Below are 17,768 nucleotides of genomic sequence, written 5' to 3' on the forward strand. Positions count from 1 at the left end.
AACCAGTTGCTGGAAACACTAGTGCCCACGTTTGTATTGGAATTCATAGTTGGACTGTTTACATTTTACTTGGAGGCAGAGTTGTGCATAGCAAACAGCACTCAGCGTGTCAATAGTTTCCCTTTTATTGCAGTGAGTGTGGGGAGTTCCTTTCCTCTCTTGAAGCTTCACTTCTGTACGGACGTGTTCTGTTGCTATGGAGGGGGGAGATGAGCTGACAAAGTGGCATGGAGTGGGTGGGGTGAGAATGAGAGCAATAGCATTGGGGAGGATCCGTAGACGCTGTACACACACTAAATCTTCATTAGACACGGCCGGGACCCTCCACCTTGGCTGAGGACCGCCTAGCATGAGTAAAGGCCCTGGAACAAGAGTTCTGGATACTTTTCTAGTACGCCTCATCTGTATACCGGATTCAGTTGAGCATCACAACAGCTAGACTATTCATTCCAAGAGGAGGTCAGCAGTGGCCACTCTCCATGATTCCATCATGCATGACAGGATTCTTTTTACGCAACTTATGTTTTCCCCATTTTAAAAACACATCTTAAATGAATGGTGAAAGTGCAGCACTCTTTTGCTTCCTGATAGGATGTCCCTCGGTCTATCTGCCAGCACTGCAGAAATATCCAAGATAATGAAGAATGACCGGCACCATCCGTAGTCTTTTGCTCTTTTATTGCATTGATAGATTAAACATGGCCATCAGCAACGTTTCGGAGATACAACTCCTTTATCAAGCAAGGCTCAGAATAAACATATATCTCAGTCACATCATTTATATACACACATGTCAGGGCGAGCTGCCAAGCGCAGAGCTGCCAAGTGCAGTAAAACTACTGCCCAATCACATAGGTCCATATTACACACGGACCTGATGGGGAACTGTATGTCTGCTCGTCCATTGGACCGTGTGTAATATGGACCTATGTGATTGGGCAGTAGTTTTACTGCACTTGATAGGCAGCTCGCCCTGACATGTGTGTATATAAATGATGTGACTGAGATATATGTTTATTCTGAGCCTTGCTTGATAAAGGGGTTGTATCTCCGAAACGTTGCTGATGGCCATGTTCAATCTATCAATGCAATAAAAGAGCAAAAGACTACGGATGGTGCCGGTCATTTTTCATTATCTTAAAAACACATCTTAAAAAATATTTTGCAACCTTCAGCTTTGTAGTTATTTTTGGGCATGGGCAATGTGTCAGATTTATAAATAGAAAACATTCATTCTTATCATAGTTAATCCTTCTGACATGTTATATTGCCAAACACATCCCGATTTACCAATATGTATCCTGGGATTAAACGTTGAGTATAGGGTTTGAATTCAACAACCACATGCCTACACTTCTGCTGTCCATTATTATTCTCAAGTGTTGTGAATGTGAAAACCTTACTTCTTGCAGTATATTTTTCCAGCTGCCTGTCTGACAATCCCACCAAAATTATTAGTGCCCATTAAGAATGCAAACTGACAATTATATGACATGATGTCAGCCTATACTTTCAGATGTGGGCTACAGTTTCCATAGCAACACAACTATCTGTTAGGAAGTAATCTCACAAGTATAGATGAAATGCAAGCAATGAAATGAGAAACTGCTTACCAATATGGAGTCCCCACAAACGAATTGGCTGGAGAGGCTATAGAAGCGGACCCAAAGTCGGCAAGCTTTACTTGGCCTGGCTCTGTAAGAAGTATGTTGCCTGCCTTTATATCTCTAGAGAAGAGAAACAGAGGATATCAAATAATTTAATGATTTACAATAGTTTCAAGAGCATTTACAGGAAATTAAATACAGAGGACCAAAATGAGCATTCATGATCAGGTAATTTGACATTCTGCTGTCTGCACAGGAACCCTTCCATCTTCTGTCAGACACATCACATCAATGCACCATCAGTGCAAATTATTTCCGCCTGCAGCTTCCGTCCCTCTCCATAGTACAGTACATGAAGCTCCAGCAACACAAATATTCATGACTGTCGCTGGCTGCTGAGTTTCTTGAGTAACCATCATGGTGGCAGTAGGCGGGATTCAGGAGTGGTGCTGTTTTAGCAAGGGGCGGGATCTCACACAAATTATTAGAGAGAATAAAATGGATTTGTCAGATGGAAAGTAGAATACCATGTGGGTTCAATATAGATTTCTCCTTTGCATCCTTTTTTAAAAAATGTATGGTTAATATCTACATGCATTCTGGAATGGTTTTGTATCTATCGATCAATGCACAAATTCACAGATTTTTCTCTCCTCTCCCCCCCTCCCCCCTTTTCAGCCTGCCACCCCCCCCCCCCCTCCCCCAGATAACGTTCTTCTTGCTTACTCATCCATTTGCCTTATCCATTCTTTTCCACCATCTTCCACCTCCATTTCTTCTCCATTACTCTTTATAACCCCACCTCTTTCCTGTGCCCCTCCCCCTATTGCCACCACTACCCAATCCCCCCCCCCCCCCCCCTTTTATGGCTATATGGATAATGCATCCGCTCTGCTAGAAAAATTGTAGGTAGCACAAAAGCGCAGTCCACTTATCAAAACCGATCCTTTGCAAACCGATTCTATTCACAAAATAGGATCCATTCACTGTCAGTTTTTCAATACGGTAAAACGGACAAAAAAAAAAAAAAAAGTATGGTTTTCACTGTACTTGGAACACCGCCTAAAAGTGGCCATATGTGATACAATAAACGGATTACATTTTACGGCAATTTGATAAAAACGACAAAAATGAAAAAAAAAATTTTTTTATATAAATCAGGAGTGGTGAATTTTTCTGATCAATTTTTTTTTTTTTTTTTTAAATAAAATTTTAATGGTGTAGGGTAGATTGTCAATTTCTCAATGTATAGACTTAAAGCAGATGTGAGGTGAAAAACTATCTATAACAAGTAACTTGTCTATATATCTTATCTAAAATGTAGATAGTTTACACAGCAAATCTAGCTGCAAACAGCTTCAACTGCATATGATTATTTATTCCTGTGATACAATGACAGCAGCCATGTTCTGCTTGTCACATTACACAGGCAAGCATATAGCATCTCCAGCCCTCAGCTCAATCCCCTCTCCTCCTTCCCTCTGCCTCTGAAATCTATGGCTAGTAACAACTCCTCTTCCTGCCCAGACTGAGCTCTCATAAGCCCTAGCTACATTGCTCTAAGATTGCCAAGGCACAAAAGGAGCTGTGGGGGCGAGGCTTGTTTAGTTTATAGGGAATTTGAGTATTAAAAAAAAAAATATTTGGCTTGAGGAATGCCCTATAAACTATATGTAAGGAACACAACTATGCAAGGAGTAAACGTTTATCTCGGATACACTTTAAAGAGAACCTGTACTCTAAAATTCTTACAATAAAAAGCATACCATTCTATTCATTATGTTCTCCTGGGCCCCTCTGTGCTGTTTCTGCCATTCTCTGCTGTGTTCCTGGCTTGTAATTGCCAGTTTAAGGGAGTGTTTACAAACAAAAGACATGGCTGCCAATGCCAACCAGAGTGTAATAGGCTGAGAGGAGCTCAGAGACTCACAGAGCCTGCAGGGGGCGTGGAGAGGGTGTGTATAGCTTCTATCCTGTCACAAGCAGAACAGCACATTCCTGCCTGAGTGCCTGAGCCCGAAAAAGCCATCAGAGGAAAGAAGAATAGATTATATAACAGAGATAATACAGCCACTGTGCAACTAGGAAAGGCTGCAGTAAGACAGACCACATTAGACCAGGTATAGTTACTTATAGGGTAGAAGAAATAAGGCTGAAAATTTTGTTACAGAGTCTCTTTAAGCAATTTTTTTCAGAGTTTTAAATTTTTTCAGATTTTTTCAAATAGTACAATCAGAAAAATAAATCGTAATTCTTAAATTGAATAGATATCTTAAAAATTGTATAGTGTGTGGCCACCTTTAACTAGAGCTGGCCTATCATTGAAATGCAATCTGTTAAACCAATGTCAAAATGAATTCAAAAGTCTTTGCACACTTAGAGACTTTTATTCTGTCAATGATTGTCCTCACCAATAACCTTTGGAGAGGGGAGACAAAAATGAGTGTTGCTATAGCAACAAATCTAATGTTAGCTTTTATTTCCTAAAATGCTTGAGAACACGGCAACAAAATTTTAACTGGCTGCTATTTAAAGCCCTGAATTTTTCTTTCCTCCACTGTTCAAATGTACAGTCCTGTAGGCAAAAAGCACATGCTCTGCTGAATGGAACCGAACATGCACATTAGGCTCGTTAAAAATAATATGGCAGAAAGTAAATAGCCACTTAAAGGACCACTATTGCAAAATATTCTAAAATGTAAAATACATGTATTTAATTAGTAATTTCTCCCAGATTCATATACTGTACATTAAAATCCTTTTTTCCCCCATGTTGTGGTCATTTACAGTACGTAGTAAAAAAATCTGACAAATCTTAACGTTTTAGGCTAGCAGTGATCTGCAAACCTGGCTCTCCAGCTGTTAAGGAACTACAAGTCCCACAATGCATTGCAGGAGTCTGACAACCAGAGTCATGATTCATAAAGGCAAACGCATTGTGGGACTTGTAGTTCCTTAACAGCTGGAGAGCCAAGTTTGCAGATCACTTGGCTAGTCTATTCCCTCATAGGAGTATTTGTTTAGACTATATTCACATTAGCGTGTTGTGTCTGACAATATGCTAATGTGATGCAATTACAATTTTAATGGTACTTTCATACTGGTGTGTTGGCAGTGCAATAAATCTGTTGGCATAACTCAAGGCATGCAGTGCCTTACTAGACAGCATGCATGTATACAGTTGCAATGAAGCATACTTTTCCTGAACTGTATGCTTCACCGTAAGCACTGCATATCTACCACGCTTTAAGACTTCCCACTGCATACATGTGAAAATGGCGCCGGTAGACTTGGGCGCAGGATACAGCCGGTATATGGCTGATCCTGCTTCTGCACAAGTTCGGGCTGTGTTAATTACTATTCCCCCTACAGGTCGCCATGGATAGTGGGGGAAAGATATAATTCGGCTTCCAGCGATTGCTAGAGGCCGAATTATTGTGTTTTTTTTAAGCAACTCCGGCTCCGTCTCCTGACGGTGCCGACGTTACTCACTGAGCGCCGCTATAGACAGATTCCCATTATAGTCTATGGCAGCGCTGGCTGCGCCCAAATGTAGCAGCGCTGAAAAGCACTGCTCCGTTCCCACTCCACTGCGATCCTGTTTTTACAGGGCACACAATGCACTGCCTGGAAAGATTCTACACAAAGATACCAGCCAGCCACACTTCTCGTTTGCATACTATTTTGGCAGTTGATCACCATTCAGTAGTTTTTTTTTTTTTTTTGGTTTTGTTTTTTTAAAGAAAAAGCCTGAGAATTCCCTGTAACAAGTTGGACTACTCCAAAACCTGTCCGTACCAGGTGTGCTGCCATATGGGGAGGATGGTGTGGAATTATCAAAGCATTAAAGAGGAACTGTTGTGAAAATAACGTAATCGCTTATTGTTTGCAATATTAATTTATAGATTATTTAGTCAGTGTTTGTCCGTTGTAAAATCTCTCATCACCTGATTTACATTGTGAAAATTATCATTGGTGGTGACAACTTTAGTTCTGCCAGTTTCTGAGAGCTCTATGCACAGAGTGAGATGCTACTTGCTTGGCAGTTTTTTTTACTTACCTATGGATTAAATTATGAGAATGCAAATACGCTAATCCCTGCAGTGCTCCATGTGTGATTGCGGCAATTTCGTTCTCTTGCAATGGCTTTTTGTGTACTGAAAAATATAACATGGTGTATAAAATTATCTATACATTAAATATCAACCTGAATAATTGTCCCTGTGTAACATTGTTTCATATTGTAATGTCTCCCCTATTATTGTACAGAGCTGAGTAATATGTTAGTGGTTTATAGATAAAGCTTAATAATAGTAATAGCCGCCCCTCCTCCTCTCCCTTTCAATCTGAGGGATTGTTTGAGGCATTATTTTGAAGCCTATCATGTGATTGTATATAGCTTTACAGCTTTTCTTATCTCAGAGATGGTCTATAGCGGGGATCCCCAACCTGTGGTCCGCGGCCCACTGGTGGTCCGCGGGACGCTCCCAGTTGGGCCGCAGGACTGTCCTCTTCAACCCCCCTCCCGCCCGTTCCCGCGGCCGCTGCTGTTATTACCTTAGCAGCGGCCGCTCTCCCCTCTCCACGGCATGTATTTATTCAAGCAGCGTATCTCCCGGGTGCTCTGTGTGATGCGCAGAAAGAAGGGCTCGGTTACCATAGTAACGGCGATACATATCGCCGCTACAGGAAGCCGCTGCCCTCCTTCCTGCGCATCACACACAGAGCAGCCAGGAGATACGCTGCTTGAATAGATACACGCGCCGGAGAGGGGAGAGCGGCCGCTGTTAAGGTAATAACAGCGGCGGGGACCACAACCTGGCTATACCGGGGCGCTATCCGGGGGCACTATTCTGGCTATACTGGGCCACTATTCTGGCTATACTGGGCCGCTATACTGGGCCACTATACTGGGCCACTATACTGGCTATACTGGGCCACTATACTGGCTATACTGGGCCACTATACTGGCTATACTGGGCCACTATACTGGCGCCACTATACTGGCTATACTGGGGCCACTATACTGGGGCACTATACTGGCTATACTGGGGCACTTATTCTGGCTATACTGGGGCACTTATTCTGGCTATACTGGGGCACTTATTCTGGCTATACTGGGGCACTTATTCTGGCTATACTGGGGCACTTATTCTGGCTATACTGGGGCACTTATTCTGGCTATACTGGGGCACTTATTCTGGCTATACTGGGGCACTTATTCTGGCTATACTGGGGCACTATACTGGCTATACTGGGGCACTATACTGGCTATACTGGGGCACTATACTGGCTATACTGGGGCACTATACTGGCTATACTGGGGCACTATACTGGCTATACTGGGGCACTATTCTGGCTATACTGGGGCACTATTCTGGCTATACTGGGGCACTATTCTGGCTATACTGGGGGAACTATTCTGGCTATACTGGGGCACTATCATGGCTATACTGGGGCACTATCATGGCTACACTGGGGCAACTAAACTCCCTATACTGGGGCAACTAAACTCCCTATACTGGGGCAACTAAACTCCCTATACTGGGGCAACTATGCTAGCCATGCCACTGCACCCTCGCCAGTACCCCCCCCCCCCCCTAACCCACTCCACTGTCCACTAGGACGCGCACCCAACGTCCACTTCCCCCGCGGCGGTCCCTGGAAAAAATTTGGTCAGAAAGTGGTCCCTGGGCCGGGAAAGGTTGGGGACCCCTGGTCTATAGGACTGAACCCTTTCTTCTGTCTGCAATTTACAATGATTTACCTTCATATGCCTAGGCATATTCAGAATGAGTAACAAAAAGGGCGAAGCTATTTTTTTTTTTTTCCTTGACAAAAAACTTTTTACTCATAATATCAAAAGTTGATCATTCTGACACCTACAAAAGTGTTTCCCACACGTTGTAATTTCAGTTCATGTAAAGTCTTGTAACAAAATAAATTACCTTCTAGTAAGTCTGATGCAGATCCTAAACAATACTCCATAACCAGCTGTGAAGAGAAAAAATATATATTTTACTAATATTCGTCATGGTACAGCATAACTTACATCAAGCTATATACATAACCGGAGTTCCCTTCTGTGAGCTGTATTAGTCCCTGTGCGAACCACAACAAAATTACTGTGCAGTGCAGTGACAAGCAAAAAAAATTCCTCTGCGTGACTAAATACCGAGGCCTCTTTTCCATGGGCAGTTGAACTCTGTGCTCAGCAAGCAGTCACCAGGCAGCAGTAAGCAGTTACTAGGTGGCAGTTACCAGGCGGCAGTGAGCAGTTGTGAGAGTTTGAGAGGCATTTCACGGTCTATCAACTGCCTGTGGAAAAAAGGCCTAAAACTGCATGCACAAGTTCTGATTACCAAATCAAACATTATAGCAGCTGACCCATTCACCAAACAGCTGTTTAGTTACTCATCAGTCTGCTAACTCCAATTTGAACCTGAGTTAAGTTAAGAGGGCTTCAATCCATAAAGCATTACCGCATTCAGTAAAGCAGAAGAGTGGAAGGGTTAGGACTCTTTTCCACAGACAGTTGATAAGCAGTGAAATGCCTCTCAAACTCTCAGCTGATTGCTGCTGCCTGTCAACGGTTTACAGCTGCCTGGTAACTGCTTACTGCTGCCTGGTAACTGCTTGCTGAGCACACAGTTTAAACGCCAGTGGAAAAGAGGCCTCAGTGTTAGATTTGGCAGGAGTAGGAGGATTAATTGAAGGTTAAGTGGGAGTAGGAGGGTTAGATCTTTTCCACAGGCAGTTGATAGGCAGTGAAAACCCTCTCCGACTCACAACTGTTTGCTGCTGCCTAGTAACTGCTTGCTGAGCACACATTTCAACTGCCCATGGAAATGAGCCCTTAGTGAGATAGAAGGGATTAGGATGAGTTTGAAACAAGCATTGTGTTTTTAATGGTATAAGATCCGGAATATAAAATACTAGCAGCTATCCATGCCAAACTCACTAGCATCTATAGTAAATGGTTATGGTGACCTGTGCAACTAAAGGTCAACATAAGAAAAACAGGTACTTGTGTATTATCCCGTCTAGCAGAACGGGCTCGGCAGTTAGACAGGCTGGAAAAGTGTGCACTGTGCTTCTTGAGCAGCTGATTCACCACAGATCAGCTGCTCCGTTCCATTCAGCTTTCCTCACTGCGCAGTGTTGTAGCCCGTCCCGAAGTCACAGCACTTGTCTGTGTAAGATGTGAGTAGAGGGGCTGTACAGCACACTAAATGCAGAGACCTCCGCTCCATAGACAGCAGCCGCTGATCCCCGCTTAGGTAAGCTCTCCCCTGGTGGGCTGTGATTAGGGGCGAGACCCTTTTATAGACAAGCTGTATGATAGCGGGCAGATTGCTGCAGGGCACAGCGCTGTACATAGCAGGGGGTGGGAGGTGGATCACCTTGTGCTGGTGCTCAGCAAGTCCTCTTCCCTGTAATGTGATTAGGCAGAGTTGGTATGCCGCTAGAATCACTTGTAATTCCCCTCCTCCAGGCTGGAAGGCTTCATGCCTCTTTCATTATTGCTCTCTATTGTTCTGCGGTCTGATCGCTGACGGAAAAGCCAACACAGCGCAGTGAGAAAAGCTGAATGGAACGGAGCAGCTGATCTGTGGTGAATCAGCTGCTCAAGAAGCACAGTGCACACTTTTCCAGCCTGTCTAACTGCTGAGCCCGTTCTGCTAGACGGGATAATACACAAGTACCGAAAAAACATTTCCATGATCCACCCTTGCCTCGGCCCTTTGCCACCAGTTTATTGGGTCGTCTACTGTAATGCTGGGAAATAGAGTCTGGTCTTCATTGTCCACTGTTCTCCCCATGCTCTTTTAGCTGGGTGCTCCACCCGGCTAGTTTTGGTGAACACACGGCTGTCATCAGCTCACCTCCTCCTATAATGTAAGCATAGTTGCTCACAGAAGCACTGGCCCTGCATTCTCTCATCTCGCCCCACCCGGCTAATTTTTCATGCTACCCGGCTACTACTACATGCCACCCGGCTGGAAAACATTTCTGGGGAGAGCACTGTTGTCCTTCCTACTTTTAAATGTCACAATGTCACTCCTGACTGATTCAATCACCGGCTGACTATACAAGGAAAAACAAAATTGTGGTGCAGGTTTGACTAATGCAAAAAGTAATTTAGAGCCCACTTTGCTTCTACATGCTTTTTATATGTGCTCATCAATCTCACTGCAATTACAATTTGCACTTTTCATTTTACATTTTGGATAGGATTTGAACACACAGTTGAATTACCATGGGTGACCAATAGAGAGCACTCCTCCCTTCCACCCTTTATTCAATACAAGCAGTATCAGGATGGCAAGTTTGAACTGGAGGATTAAAACGCTAAATTTCCTAAGAATGGCAGAATTATATTTCCTTCCATAAAAAGTAATGTTGGTCTAATTCATTAATAGACTCTGGCAAATACAACTAATTTGCCACAATACTCATTTTCAAAAATGACAATAGAAACAATCACGGTTTATAAAGCGCCCAAATATTGGACAGTACTTTACAATAGGGACCCATTTCCACTTGGAAACGGTATCACAATCGCAAACACGCAGCAATGGAATTGCGTTTCATTGTATTTTCCACCACCACAATTCTTCCACGATCCGTGGGGTGTACGGCGCGATTATGGTGCGATTGGGACTTGTGTTGCAAAAAATAAAGACAAGCAGGAAAATATTTTTAATGACCAAATTGCGAGGGAAAAAAAATGTTGTATAGCAGTATAATTGCTATGAGATAATCTTCCTATACTAAGTATAGGAGCTCAATTACATAAAAAAAATACAGGACAGAGATTGCGATTAGGAGTAATTCCCGTTGTCTAGGGATTGCACTAATGGAAACGTTTGTCACCGTTTCCATCAGTCTCACTGTACCTCACGTTTTGCAATCCGCAAAATAAAGTCAACAAAAAAATATTACATCAACTACCGGTACTTGTTGAACAACAAAATAATATAGGGTGTGATCTGAAAAAATAGTTTATGTACCAAAGAAGCCCAGATTACTTTACTCAAATCTCAATCCATTAAACTGGTGACACCAAAGCTCTTAGAAAAGGAGAATAAGCTACACAAGTCTGGGCAGAAATCCTAATTGCTGAACACAACATCCCATATAATATAAGCAGAACACAATAGATACAAGGAGAGAATGCAGAGGAAGGGATAACACAATAGCACAGTTATAAACAGATATAAAGATTCTTCTTACCCATGCTGTATGCTCCCTTAAATAGCAGCCTTTATATTCTATACTATTCGGATGTTGTATCCTTTGAAGAAATTTCACTTCCTTGATGATATCCTGCCATTTCTGTTGAAGGCGATATAAAAGGCTTACATGTGACATAATAAAAATGCAATACGGTTTAAAAACACTTAGAAAGAGAAAATAAAAAAAAAAACATAGAAAATGTCACTCGTGTATAAAAAAACATTACTACAGTGAATGAATCAGAAGGTACGGAATTGAGCCGGAGTGAGAATGTAAAGCTCCGCACACACGCTAGTTGAAACTCGGCCGAGGTGTCCCATAATGACCACTCCTGCTGATAATCTAGCAAGTGCACAGCATCCCGCAACCCCCCATCTCCCAGCAATTCCCCTGGCGGATCGCAGTGGCCAGGAGCTTTTATGTCATCACTCACGCGGCTTCTGGTTGACATCACTCCCACCTCCCCCTCCCCCTTTATTGGCCCCACCCTGTGGCAGGACACGATGCTAGCTTCATGACACGTCTATACTGCCTCGGCCATGCTATATTGTCCAATGGACGAGTTCAGATCCACACGGGCAATTGTAATTAGCATCCCAGTAAATCTGATTACCTCTGTGGATTTCCACAAAACAGGCACTGTTGGTGGGCCTTAAGGACAGGGTTGGGGAACACTACATAGAGCCTTTCATCCTCCTCATGGTGTCCTTGTTCCGCTGCAGGCTCCTGTTTGAATCTCCCACCATGGGAGACTTTGAAAGTCTTCGTAAAGCACTGGAGCTTCCGAAGACCAGCAGCTCTGTACTGCCCACGCGCAAGAGAGGGCATGTGCGCATGAGCAGTACAGAGCCGATAATCTTCTGGAGCATCAGTGCTTCAGAAGACTTCTGAAGGCTCCTGAAGCCAGCTCAATGCGGAAGAAAGCAGTCGCCGAACCATGGGTCGTAGGCTGCTAATGGGGAGCCTGCGGGGGAATGTGGGGACTGAGGAGACCAGGAAGCCTGTACAGGACCCGGAGCCATCCCTCTCCTTGGGTGAATACCTGCTTCATTTTTTTTTTTCTCCACTTCAGACTCCCTTTAAGCTGTTAATATGTCAAACCATAAGAAGACAAAATCAAATATATAAAAACATCCACATCACGGTTGTCACAAAATGAAACCACTTCTTCAGAGGCAATGAAGATAGGTTCACTGTTATTTAACTCCAATTCATGCATAAATGCTCGCTCATGCCTAGTACACACCATGCAATTACCCGTCACATTGACGGGTCGAATTGTTAATTTGTCAGGTCCGGTCTGATTTCCAGATCACTTCTGTAGAAAAAAAATCAGAACTAACATCGGAAATCAAAGCAGACCTGTTGGAAATTATCGTTTTGATTTGTCAGAGTTCTGTTCCTGCAACTTTACCACTTTGCTATGGCAAGCCTAGATCATGTGTTGCTGCTGTCCTCATCCTCCATGTACGGCCTTTGGCAGTACAAAACTAGCAACTACAATGGTGAGCTTGATATTAGAAAAGGTTTCTGCTAAAATCTTGTCCAACGTGTAACATGTAAACTGCAGAACGGGTTTATCGGATCATTCACAAGTGTATGGATACATTTCCACTCCCATAAAGCAATAAGTCAGTGCATAGATCTATGTACAGCTCAACTCAGGCTCCCTGATATCAGAGAAATTATGTGGCAGAAGGGCAAGCAGCTCCAACTGCCATATGAATAACAAATGTGCTGACAATCTGCATGCATTCATGGCATGACTATAATGTGCCGACAGCTGACTGTTCCAGGTACACAGTAGACACAAAGGTCATGAATGAAACAAGAAAATGAGGTACTTGCATATTATACAGTTTCCCGCATTTGACTTCCCCCGTTAAAACAATATTTACTCCACTTTGGAAATCTATTCTTTGCACTGTTCCTGAGGTGGTGATGAACGAGAAGTGTCCACTGTGCCAGGCTGGCAGCAGCACTAACCTGGCAACTAGAGTTTCCAGCCTGAAGCCCAGCAAGGACGCGAGGGTCCTGGTGTGCAAGTCAAGTGCACATAGAGTTAGAATAAAAATAAGTCTGAGCAAAGCAAGGATACAGAGCCTGCAGGCCAGCGAGCGGGCAAGGGGACAAGGGTTCCAGTACAGCGGGGAATACCACTTTAAAAGGAGTGGACACCGCACATTCAACACCCCCAACTCAGGAATGATGCATCGCACCAACCTGGGGCTAAAGCAAATGAAAGCCAAAGGGGAAAAAATATCTTTTGAACGGGGGCAGTCAAATTAGGTAACCGTATAATATGCAGAACACCAAAAATGATTACCAGAACAAAGGATTAGAGATGAGCGTAATGACGTAATTACGATTTCGCGAAATTTCGCGTAATTAGTGTAATTACGATTATGGCCGTAAGTACATAATCGTAATGAAGAAGGATTTCGCGAAATTTCGCGTAAGCGTAATTTTTCGCGTAATTTTCGCATTACAGTGGGTATTACGAAATTAATGCGTATGGCCATGCTCCCAAGCGGAAAAGTTGACGCATGGATCAATGTTAGGTAGCCGCCGACTTTAAGGGTTAATAGCAAAGCCCCCTTAAATGCCAAGAGCCTCAAATTTGAAGAATATATTAAGGAGATCAGGAGGAATAAGAGGAAAAAAAATTTTTTTTCAAAAAGACCTTATAGTTTTTGAGAAAATCGATGTTAAAGTTTCAAAGTAAAAATGTATACAGTTAAAAACCCGCCGACTTTAACGGTTAATAGCAAAGCCTGCTTAAAGTTTAGGAACACCAAATTCCTAGGGTATATTAAGGGGATCAGTGGGAATAAGAGGACAAATTTTTTTTCCAAAAAGACCTTATAGTTTTTGAGAAAATCGATTTTTAAGTTTCAAGGGCTAAATGTCTTTTAAATGCGGAAAATGTCCGGTTTTTTTTGCACAGGTAACAATAGTGTTTTATTTTCATAGATTCCCCCAAGTGGGAAGAGTTTTACTTACTTCGTTCTGAGTGTGGGAAATATAAAAAAAAAAACGACGTGGGGTCCCCCCTCCCAGACCTCTTTAACCCCTTGTCCCCCATGCAGGCTGGGATAGCCAGAATGCGGAGCACCGGCCGCGTGGGGCTCCGCACCCTGACTATACCAGCCCACATGGTCCATGGATTGGGGGGTCTCGGAAGGGGAGGGGCAGCCAAGCTTTCCCCTCCCCCTCCGAGCCCTTGTCCAATCCAAGGACAAGGGGCTCTTCTCCACCTCCGATGGGCGGTGGAGGTGGAGGCCGCGATTTCCTGGGGGGGGGGTCATGGTGGAATCTGGGAGTCCCCTTTAAAAAGGGGTCCCCCAGATGCCTACCTCCCCTCCCAGGAGAAATGAGTATAGAGGTACTTGTACCCCTTACCCATTTCCTTTAAGAGTTGAAAGTAAATAAACACACAAGCACTTAGAAAAAGTATTTTAATTGAACAACAAAACATAACCACGAAAAAAGTCCTTTAATATTCTTAATTAACCAATAATACTTACCTGTCCCTTTAAATAAATGATCCCTCGCAATATCCTCGGAAATGTTCTATCAGTTACAATGTAACAAAGTTATTACAATGTAACAATTTTGTTACATTGTAACTACGCCGCACCCGACGTCACTCGCCGCTCAGCCGCCGCATACGCGTCCGTGCAGGACGCTAAGTCCCCGCTGGCCCCCGCTGTCCACGCCGCCCACATCTGTCACCCACATGTCACCCACATGTGGGTGACATGTGGGAGAGGCGGGGAGGGTAGCGTCCTGCACGGAGTCCGGACCCGACAGAGCTCTGAGCTATATAGCTCAGAGCTCTCTAAGCATCTTTGTATTTGGGCTCCAAGGAGCCCCATTGATCGTTAGCAGACCAATGGGGTTCCTTCAAATCAGAAGGAACCCCATTGGTCTGCTAAGGACCAATGGGGCTCCTTGGAGCCCAAATACAAAGATGCTTAGAGAGCTCTGAGCTATATAGCTCAGAGCTCTGTCGGGTCCGTGCAGCACGGACGCGTATGCGGCGGCTGAGCGGCGTAGTTACAATGTAACAAAGTTGTTACATTGTAATAACTTTGTTACATTGTAACTGATAGAACATTTCCGAGGATATTGCGAGGGATCATTTATTTAAAGGGACAGGTAAGTATTAATGGTTAATTAAGAATATTAAAGGACTTTTTTCGTGGTTATGTTTTTTGTTCAATTAAAATACTTTTTCTAAGTGTTTGTGTGTTTATTTACTTTTAACTCTTAAAGGAAATGGGTAAGGGGTACAAGTACCTCTATACTCATTTCTCCTGGGAGGGGGGTGGGCATCTGGGGGACCCCTTTTTAAAGGGGACTCCCAGATTCCACCATGAACCCCCCCCCCCCCCCCCCAGGAAATCGCGGCCTCCACCGCCCATCGGAGGTGGAGAAGAGCCCCTTGTCCTTGGATTGGACAAGGGCTCGGAGGGGGAGGGGAAAGCTTGGCTGCCCCTTCCCTTCCGAGACCCCCCAATCCATGGACCATGCGGGCTGGTATAGTCAGGGTGCGGAGCCCCACGCGGCCGGTGCTCCGCATTCTGGCTATCCCAGCCTGCATGGGGGACAAGGGGTTAAAGGGGTCTGGGAGGGGGGACCCCACGTCGTTTTTTTTTTATATTTCCCACACTCAGAACGAAGTAAGTAAAACTCTTCCCACTTGGGGGAATCTATCAAAATAATACACTATTGTTATCTGTGCAAAAGAAAAATGACATTTTCCGCATTTAAAAGACATTTTTGCCCTTGAAACTTAAAAATCGATTTTCTCAAAAACTATAAGGTCTTTTTGAAAAAAAAAAAAAAAAATGTTCCTCTTATTCCCACTGATCCCCTTAATATACCCTATGAATTTGGTGTTCCTAAACTTTAAGCAGGCTTTCGGCGGGTTTTTAAATGTATACATTTTTACTTTGAAACTTTAACATCGATTTTCTCAAAAACTATAAGGTCTTTTTGAAAAAAAAAATTTTCCTCTTATTCCTCCTGATCTCCTTAATATATTCTCCAAATTTGAGGCTCTTAGCATTTAAGGGGGCTTTGCTATTAACCCTTAAAGTCGGCGGCTTTTTATATTATATGGAGCATTACGGTTTAACGCGAAATTACGGTAGCGTTTAATGCGAAATTACGGCATGAACGAAACGCGAAATTACGCGTTGAAAATTACGCTTACGGTATTTTCAATTACGATTTTAATGGCAATTACGCTACCGTAATTTCGCATCGTAATCGCAAATTTTGCATGCGTAATTATAGTAATGCGAAATTACGAAAATTTCGGCTCAACTCTACTAAGGATTCTAAAGAGGTAAAAGATCATTACTGGACAAAGACCCTACTGTACACAAAACAAATGAAAAATCAGAACTAGTATTACAGGGCCACCTGCAGTCAGATGCACCGCAACACAAAGCTTTCATTATACCAAATAGAACAGAACACAAAAATGCATACTACAGCGAGATATCAAATCACATCACAGAGCAATGCATTGCTGTAGTAGGAACGTGACACTGCTTCCTATGCCATGTTTAATGTTCTTGCAAATTCACTGTGTGAAGTGATGTACTGCACTGCATCACACTCTGCTTGAAAATTTCCCTATAACAGTTCAATCTTTAATTACCACTATTTGTTAAAAGGTTTGTTATCAATCTAAAACCCAGTGGGCCTGAAATACTAAAGACTAAAGGTACATACACACCAGGGCTGTGGAGTCGGTCCAAAAATCCACCGACTCAGACTCCTCAGTTTAGGATTCCACCGACTCAGACTCCTCTAATTTGCATATTACAATTTTGTTGATTAAAAATATGTAACGTGAAATTCGTCTCTTAACTGCCAACGCTTAGGAATCTTACAAGACAACTGAAGTGAGAAGGATATGTAGACTACTATATTTATTCCCTTTAGACTAAAACTAGTCCTTGGTAAGAGTACTTGTAAAAGGTACAAACCGGAACAAAGAACATCTATCAGGCCCTAGGCAATGTAACTGTGGGTACATGTAAGAGTGATGTGCAGGTACTCTGCAGGGGAATGAGGAGATTGTAAACAGACAACACCTCTGTATTCAATGTGCACAGCATTCTCAGTGGATTCCCTGCAGCTCTGTGGGGAGTGCATATGTAGAGTATAGTACTACTGTGTAACAAAGGAAACCCGAGACAGATGAAATTAAAGTTTTATACATACCTGGGGCTTCCTCCATCCGCCTTCAGGATAATCAGTCCCTCGTTGTCCTCCTCCACCACCTGGATCTTCTGCTATGAGTCCAGGTACTTGAGCCAGTCGGGCGTAGTACACATGCACACACTCCGCCGCCATGAGCGTACTACACCTGCGCAGCACTATTGTGCAGGTGCAGAATGTTCCTGGCTGTGGGAGCGGTATGACGGACAGCGCTGACTGGCTGAATTACCAGGACTCATAGCAGAAGATCCGGGTGGTGGAGGACAGCGAGGGACTGATTAGCCTGAAGGGGGCTGAAATAAGCCCCAGGTATGTATAAAACTTTACTTTTTATCCGTCTCAGTTACCCTTTAATTTGTAGTCACCAAAACAAATTTTAACAACACATATCAAATTATTTGATTTCATCAGCAAAGGGAGTGCATACATTTGCATAAATCAGCATCAATGCAGAATTATTTCCATCTCATTGACCATCTCTATTAGTGACACGGCTACACATCAGGCTTTATTCTTACAGCATAGATGTTATTTAGTATATATAAGAGATTCCTGTGTACACATCATATATACAGTCACAATCAGATATGTATATCTGACCTTAAAAATACGGGGACTGCTTTATTGAAGCAGCAGAAGTAACTAATTTTGATTGGTTTATTTCATTTTTGTGGACTAAGC

The 17,768-nt window shown here is 43.2% G+C and overlaps 1 protein-coding gene across 1 annotated transcript in view; it reads right to left on the reverse strand.

Annotated features, from left to right (window-relative positions):
* TAOK1 (TAO kinase 1) overlaps nt 1-17,768 on the reverse strand; it is a 139,058-nt gene that overhangs the window by 33,255 nt on the left and 88,035 nt on the right. The window contains exons 5-8 of the mRNA XM_068270103.1: nt 10,845-10,946; nt 7,556-7,601; nt 5,668-5,764; nt 1,614-1,727 (exon numbers count right to left, since the gene is read on the reverse strand). Of these exons, the coding sequence (XP_068126204.1) occupies nt 1,614-1,727; nt 5,668-5,764; nt 7,556-7,601; nt 10,845-10,946 (359 nt within the window). The remainder of the gene's footprint in view (nt 1-1,613; nt 1,728-5,667; nt 5,765-7,555; nt 7,602-10,844; nt 10,947-17,768) is intronic.

Source organism: Hyperolius riggenbachi, chromosome 2 (genome assembly GCF_040937935.1).
Source record: "Hyperolius riggenbachi isolate aHypRig1 chromosome 2, aHypRig1.pri, whole genome shotgun sequence".
Taxonomy (NCBI): Eukaryota; Metazoa; Chordata; class Amphibia; order Anura; family Hyperoliidae; genus Hyperolius; species Hyperolius riggenbachi.